This window comes from Sinocyclocheilus rhinocerous, unplaced genomic scaffold (assembly GCF_001515625.1).
Source record: "Sinocyclocheilus rhinocerous isolate Xijiao unplaced genomic scaffold, SAMN03320098_v1.1 scaffold419, whole genome shotgun sequence".
NCBI classification, from domain to species: Eukaryota; Metazoa; Chordata; class Actinopteri; order Cypriniformes; family Cyprinidae; genus Sinocyclocheilus; species Sinocyclocheilus rhinocerous.
In genome coordinates, this window is record NW_015653519.1 from 478,229 (window position 1) to 485,348 (window position 7,120).

Here is a 7,120-nt window from a genome sequence, read left to right on the forward strand (position 1 = left end):
ACATTTTAAGACTTTTTAAGGCCTTATATTAGGAAAACGTTATTTAAGACATTAAGACTTTTTAAGGACCCGCGGACACCCTGCCTCCATAAAACAATCCTGGCAAATTAATACAAGAACTCATTACACAGACACTTTGTACGTAATGGTATTTGATTTGTAATTGATCAAATTACACTTTCAATAATAAAAAATAAAAAAACACCCCAGTTTGCACACTTGCACTCCTCTGATTCTGGGCTGTTGCTGGTCTCATGGCAAAAAACTAACACCATTTGGTGGAAGGGCTTTTTGTATCTCTGCCCCCACACTATGGAATTCTATTATTATTACAATTTCAAAACCCACATTAACCCATCTTTTTCTTGTTTCTCTGATCCCTAACTATAATCGGTTTCACGTGATGCATTTTGTCTACGCTCCGTGTATCTGTATTGATTCTCTGCCTGCTGTCGTGTTTACTTGATACACTGTAAAGCAACCTTGAGTTTGCAGAAACAAATAAAATAACACAAAATATGCGGCTATCCTGAATACTTAATTCTAATTCAAATCAGCATTCATTGAGTGGTAAAATATTTTATTTGATTTCAGCAAAGTTGCAGCCCTGGTGCTAGGGCATTTTCAGGTGCTTCTTGGTTGCAGACATCTTACAGTAAAGGAATGAAAGGAAGTTGGTTGGCATGACAATATTTCTAGTTAGGACATCATAAGAGTGCAAATGTATAGCCCAATCCAAAAATAACTTTAGGATAAAATAAAAAAAAAAAACACTAAACTGGACTGGACTCAAATATAAAAAAATAAAATAAAAAAAATAAATAAAAAAAGTGTTTACCCTACCTTCTCAATAGTGCTCAACACCTCCAACCTTTGCTGTCTAGTGTCTTTGTGCTCCTGCCACAAAAAAAAAAAAAAAAAGTCTCTTTTTTTTTTTTTAAGTCCAAAATGTTCACAAATTATTGCAGCCTCAAAGAAATAAAGTCTCACCTCATCAGATGTGTTTGCATGAACAGCATCAATTGCTCGTCTAGGAGAGAAACAAGTTGACACTGCAACCTGCCCAAGCGAACCTTCAATGTGGACAACTGAAGTAATGCAAGAATTATTGCCAACTATTAATACTGTCACTTTATAAAATGGGTATTAAATTAGCTCAATGCACCACACCTGGGATATACGAGAGTGCTTTGGTAACATAAGGGGTTGTGAGTTTAGGTGGTTCCTTCTTTAACCGGTCACCCAAAAACTCCTCTTCAGCAAGTTTGGCTTCTATCCTCTGATAGTACTCCTGCAGAGATTAACTACGCTTGACATCCAACAGTTTCTCTTTGTCTTATCTTTCAAACAGTTGTAAAAATCAAATACATTTAAACATTAAAAAAATAAAAATGTACTATTTAAAGCAAACACAGCCACTGGGATCATGTTGTGAAAAAAAAAAAAAAAAAAAAGCAGTTAAACCTTTCTAAGGATGGCTAAGCAGTTCAGGACTGATACAGACCTGGTAATAGTAGTCATCCAGATGTGGATTTTTACTCTGTAGCTGAATCATCTGCAACCTGATTATCCATTCCTTCTCTTTATCGGTCATGATTTGGGAATATGGGTCCCAGCTCACTGGCTTTCTGTGAATTACATCATCTAAATTCAGATAAATAAACCTTAGATTTCCAAGTGGGGAAAAAAAAGCAATGCTCTTTGCCCTCACTTGTGAGGTCTCTGCTGTCGTTGACTCAAAAGCCTCTTATGCTGGGGATGGAACTGGGCAACAGGACCTGGTGCTCTAAAAGTTGACAAAAGAAAACTATTGTCGGAACAGACCAAACAGTAACTAGTAAAGTCTATTTTATGAGATTATAAAAAAAACCCCCACTTTGTTTCATAGAAGGGTTTGTAACAAGGGGAACATGCATAGTAAATCTTATTCCTTTATGAAGTAGATCACTAACCTGAAGCCCTGCATTATGTTGGTGGATGGGCTATAGAATGGAGCAGGCCTGGGGGAGTCGGTCCCAAACTGCAGATGCATGAGTTTGGGTGTGTGGGGCATTGGTGTAGAGAGAGGAGGACGGGAAGGTGAAAGAAAACCTCCAGGCTGGAAAAATAACAAAAAAAACAAAAACAAACATAAGCCACTGGAACAAAAAGGCTTTTTTCAGGAACAGAACCTTCTAAATTAGCAGTTGTAGTATTAACAAGGGGGTCACCTGGTTGTATTGTTGCTGGGGTGAAAAGAGTCTTTGGGGACGAAAGGGAGAGCAAGGAACCATGGGATTCTTTTGTGCCCAATCAAGAAAGAATGGATACATTTAACACTCTAGTGTTTAAACACAGCTAGCTTTGCATAGACCAACACCACATATTTACAGAATGTAAAATGTTTACAGTCTCCATATATTAGAAACCCCACTACCTGATAATGACATCTCTGGTTGAAGGACCCAACAAAAGGAGGTCCTCTCCTGCCCCGGCTTGTGGAAAAAGGTCTCATAGGAGATAGAAAGTTTGGAGACACAGGTGGAACCCTGCTATGTCTTGATCTATCAATGACTCCCACGATTGCCTGGTCCTAATTGGCAAAAAGATCAAAGTGATCAACAGTTGTATTGCATAGCTGCAAGATACACATCTGAGATTTGCTTGAGCACCTGAAGTATAGATGCCGCAGGTGGCCTACTGGACTTTTGAGGTGCTATCATCCACTGTGAGAAAAACAGTGGCAAACATTACATCCCAGGTCAAACCAAAAAAAGCTAGATATTGCTAAATACTGAAGATTACACACTGTATTTGAATTGAGGTCCTCCCAGTAGGAGCTGAGGCTGCAATCCACAATGGCACTATCAAGACTCTAGAGAGAGAAAAAAAAAAAACCCCAGTGCAAAAATGCTGGTTAATATTTAATTTAATTTCCCACCAACTTTTCTGAAATAAACATCAGGCACGTAAACCTTTAGGCTCGGTCGACCTTCCACAGTCTTCACCACAGCTGGGTCATCAAACAGCTGCCCTCGACCTGCTCTCCCTCTCTGAGACCGGCCTGTTGGAGTGCGGGGCCAAACGCGAGATCCCGGTCTGGAGGGTGAATGGGAACTGTGAGGGGAAGGTGATATGGGAGGTGGAGGTGGTGAAGACTGTGGTGTTGGGGAGTTGTCGCTACACAGCAGCAGGAGATCCATAGGGTCAGCAGCTGGATTATCACCACTTGTGGCTTCATCTGGGTTAAATTTTTTTTGCATAAAGAGTTAGTTAAAAAAAAAACCCGCAGTGAAAATGCTTCAAGGATTAAAATCCATCTAACAACACATTTTCATCTCCCATACCCATCCCAGAAAAAAAGAAATACACAGGAAACTTTCTGCTTCAGCTATTTAGCTCAATTTTAAATGCGTTATATATTGGATTCCAATCCAGTCACAGTTTGTGCATGACATCCAATTCCAGTAAGCTCATGGATTTTATAATATAATACCTAAGCCAAATGTCTCCTCATTGTAGAGATCAATCTCCTCATCCTCTTCAGCCATTTCCTGCAGTAGTCCACATTCATCATCCTCCTCCTCTTCTCCTTTGTCGCTCCACTGATCCCCATTCTCTGGCCAACTGGCATCAGGAACAGATTCCCCGGTTTTCTCCTGAAAACACAGAGCAAAATAAAATGTATAACAAAACAAAAAAGTCAGTGTTAACACAGCATGACCTACTATTCTCCAGAAACCGCTTATAAGATATATATTAAACTGTTTAACATACAAATATTAAAACATTTAAATATCAGTATTAAAATAATCCACATTTATCTTATTACACTTATTTAGTTACTGTGCATATAATATTGTAGTATTTAATGATTACATTTGGTTTTGTAATGTAGAAATAAAATTTAAGTACAAATAGAGCATTTAAGTAAACTGCACAAAGGCTACAGATTACAATTATAATGATGACAAAGGGTAAAAACAAATTGTAACCCGTCACATACAAACATACACTCTTAGAAATACATAAATTTGCACCTGAAACGTCACATGAACACCTAATTTTTTTGTCAGCTATAAAGCTGAAAACCAATACCAGGATTGTATTTCTTAAATTGCATACAAAGAAAAAAAAAAGACACTTTAAACTTAAGTAACATCAGTTAACTACATTTAACAAACTACACGTTTGAAGGATATATTAAACCTAGTTAATTTCATCATCAACAAATTAGTTACAACATTAACACGTCATTAAATATAAGTTGTATATGTTAATGTTATTTAATGGATCTGAGCAAACATGAACTATAGCACCAAATTTTTAATCAACTAACGATAACAAAGATTAATACGGTAACAGATGTATTGTGCTTTTTTCTTTTAGTTATTGTTAGTAAATGCATTAACCAACGCTAACTAAGAAGACCTTATTGTAAAGTTCTACCGAAAATATTAAGTGTGAATGCGTAAACGTATAACAGGCAATATGCGTGGCATTGGCTTTCCTTACCAAAAATGTGCACCCCATTCACAGTGTTATTGCTTCATGTACTTACGGGATGTTCAGAATCATCCATTTAAATATGCTAGTATTTCAGTATTTTGTGAAATACTGCGTTAAGCTTCCACACTCGCTGTACGTCTACAATTACCAGTTCTGTTCCACGTGCTTATCAGTGTTTGGAAATGAACACACCTGCGTGTTTGGAGGCGGTGCTTTACGCAACTTTACGTAACTACCATAGTTGCCAAGTCCATTTATTTTGGGCTTATTTCCAAAATACAGTTGTGTATGGTCATTTTGGCAATTGAATAACATGGGGTATTTTGTGAATGGGAGTATAATGGTTTACGAAATAAGTTCAATGTTTTGGCGGAACAAAATCCCTTTTAAAGGCGTACCTTATGCAGACTTGCATGCTGTGCATATGCCCCACCACCCAAAAGGGGTCGCTTATTTTTCTGACCGGGTTGTTTATTTTGGTCTTGTTTTTTCAGACCATGGTCGTTGTAAAAAAAAAAAAAAAACTCAAAACATGGCAACACTGCAACTGCATTATGGGACACGTCTTCCCTAATAACCAGATATGGCCTCCCATTGTAGCTATTTGACAAGATATACTATATGAGACCCTTAACTCATTTTCAAGAATAACAAATCAGGGAGGCCAAGTAAAATGTTTATGGGTTCCAGCGCATACAGAGTGGAGGGGAATGAAAAAGTAGATAAGGTGCAAAAAGGGAATTGATGAAGAGAAACATAGAAATGCAAATAAGAATCAGTAAAGCAGAAGTGAAAAGCATAATCTGGGGAAAAAATAAACCAAATGTGGCAAGAAATGTGGAATAAAGAGGGGAAAGGGATCTATACCAAATTCAAGAGTAAAAATCAAAGCAAAGAGGGTAGGAATTGGGAACAGGAGAGAGGAAATTGTGTTGACTAGGTTAAGGCTGGGGCATTGTGCTCTAAATAAGACTTTAAAAATGGTAGAGAAACACCAGTCTGGTCTGTGTGACGAATGTCAGGAAGAACAATCAGTGGAGCATGTAATTCTACAGAGGCTACGTTTACATGCAACCAAATAATCCATTTGTAATCGGATGGAAGGATGTTAACACCTTAATCGATCCGACTGAGCTCGATCGGAATGAAATTTCGATTTCGAAGGGGGTGGTTTATTCCTTTTCTAATACGATTGAGAGTGCATGTAAACACTCGATCGGACTCAACTCCGAAACTGAAAGAACTGCGCATGTGCAATGACGCAGAAATAGCGTATTGACGTATGACGCGCAGAACGAGCGGTTCTTCCTTTTGAATAAAGTGCTGTATACATGCGTGTCCTGTCATTATAAAACTCTCCTTTCACTCGGCAACTGTGAAGTGGAGCAGGACAACCTCCCACCAGTCCTTGTTTTGGATTCTCATCCACAGGCAACCCGTTTTGGGCGCGGGGAGGGGCATTTTTACTGTGATAAATATGAGCAGCACGGCACAGCGTAATTTATCCATAAATTAATAAATATTAATTCTGCTGTTAAAAATAAATAAATAAACCGTGTAGGAGAGTGGTTATTATGTGCAAACAGTGAGAAACTCTATATTTGTGCAGTGTGCGCATGTAAAAAAAAAAAATCAATTCCGATTTGTGTCATATAAACACGCACATCAACCCGATCACTTTCTTTAGCCTTCATGTAAACACTAAACACGGAATGAATTCAGTCCGATTGAACAAAAAATTGTGCATGTAACGTTAAATGTAGCCAGTGTAGGAAATACAAGACAATGGAAAATAATCTTAAAGAAATAGGGGTGCAGAAACTTACTTTAAACCCAGCTAACAATTTTTGGTTCCCAGAATGTTCCCGGAACGTTAGTTTTTGGTTCCCATAACGTTATTTTAACGTTAATCTAACGTTGCCATGACGTTATTATAACGTTGCCCTAACCTCTTTACTCCGTATGATCACCCCGCTGTTCAGTAATCATCCAGCACACTCGTGACCTACTAAAGTATAAGCAGCATGGAAATTATCTGTATGGACGCCTAATCAGTATTATAAAAAATACATCTTGTTTTTATGTATTGTTTAAGTAGGCTAATAATCTGAGCACATCAACCATCATATGTAAGATTAAATAAGATTAAATCTTTCCATTAATATGTAAGATTACAGAGTACCCAGATGTACATTTCTTCAGCACCAAATAAAAATGACTTCAACACAATGTATGGTTCATAAAATATGACATTTATTCATATATATACAGTGGGTACGGAAAGTATTCAGACCCCCTTAAATTTTTCACTCTTTGTTATATTGCAGCCATTTGCTAAAATCATTTAAGTTAATTTCGCGCAGTAAATGAAGATGAAACAAACCCGCGAATGTATGATTTATGTTATCACTCTACGCTTAACCCTGGCTTAATATTATAATTTGAATTGAATTATTGAATTTTAATAAATGCTGCATTAAACTAATTTCAGGGCTCTGTACAGGTCATTACGCATTAAAGGGGTCATATGATGCGATTTCAAGTGTTCCTTTCTCTTTGGAGTGTTACAAGCTCTTGGTGCATAAAGAAGATCTGTAAAGTTGCAAAGACTAAAGTCTCAAATCCAAAGAGA

At 37.5% G+C, this 7,120-nt stretch overlaps 1 protein-coding gene across 3 annotated transcripts in view; it reads right to left on the reverse strand.

The window, feature by feature from the left end:
• Nucleotides 1–4,670, reverse strand: part of patl2 (PAT1 homolog 2) — a 13,106-nt gene extending 8,436 nt beyond the window's left edge. Inside the window, exons 1-13 of one of the 3 annotated variants that reach the window (XM_016522944.1) lie at nucleotides 4,541–4,670; nucleotides 3,476–3,638; nucleotides 2,955–3,220; nucleotides 2,789–2,854; nucleotides 2,652–2,705; nucleotides 2,417–2,572; nucleotides 2,211–2,279; nucleotides 1,953–2,098; nucleotides 1,712–1,786; nucleotides 1,505–1,628; nucleotides 1,171–1,291; nucleotides 991–1,088; nucleotides 844–897 (exon numbers count right to left, since the gene is read on the reverse strand). In XM_016522944.1, coding sequence (XP_016378430.1) covers nucleotides 844–897; nucleotides 991–1,088; nucleotides 1,171–1,291; nucleotides 1,505–1,628; nucleotides 1,712–1,786; nucleotides 1,953–2,098; nucleotides 2,211–2,279; nucleotides 2,417–2,572; nucleotides 2,652–2,705; nucleotides 2,789–2,854; nucleotides 2,955–3,220; nucleotides 3,476–3,638; nucleotides 4,541–4,561 — 1,413 coding nt within the window. In that variant the 5' untranslated portion in view covers nucleotides 4,562–4,670. Of the gene's footprint in view, nucleotides 1–843; nucleotides 898–990; nucleotides 1,089–1,170; nucleotides 1,292–1,504; nucleotides 1,629–1,711; nucleotides 1,787–1,952; nucleotides 2,099–2,210; nucleotides 2,289–2,416; nucleotides 2,573–2,651; nucleotides 2,706–2,788; nucleotides 2,855–2,954; nucleotides 3,221–3,475; nucleotides 3,639–4,494 lie in introns of all 3 variants that reach the window. The other 2 variants (XM_016522942.1, XM_016522943.1) reach the window with 2 other exon arrangements.
• Nucleotides 4,671–7,120: the final 2,450 nt, after the last annotated feature.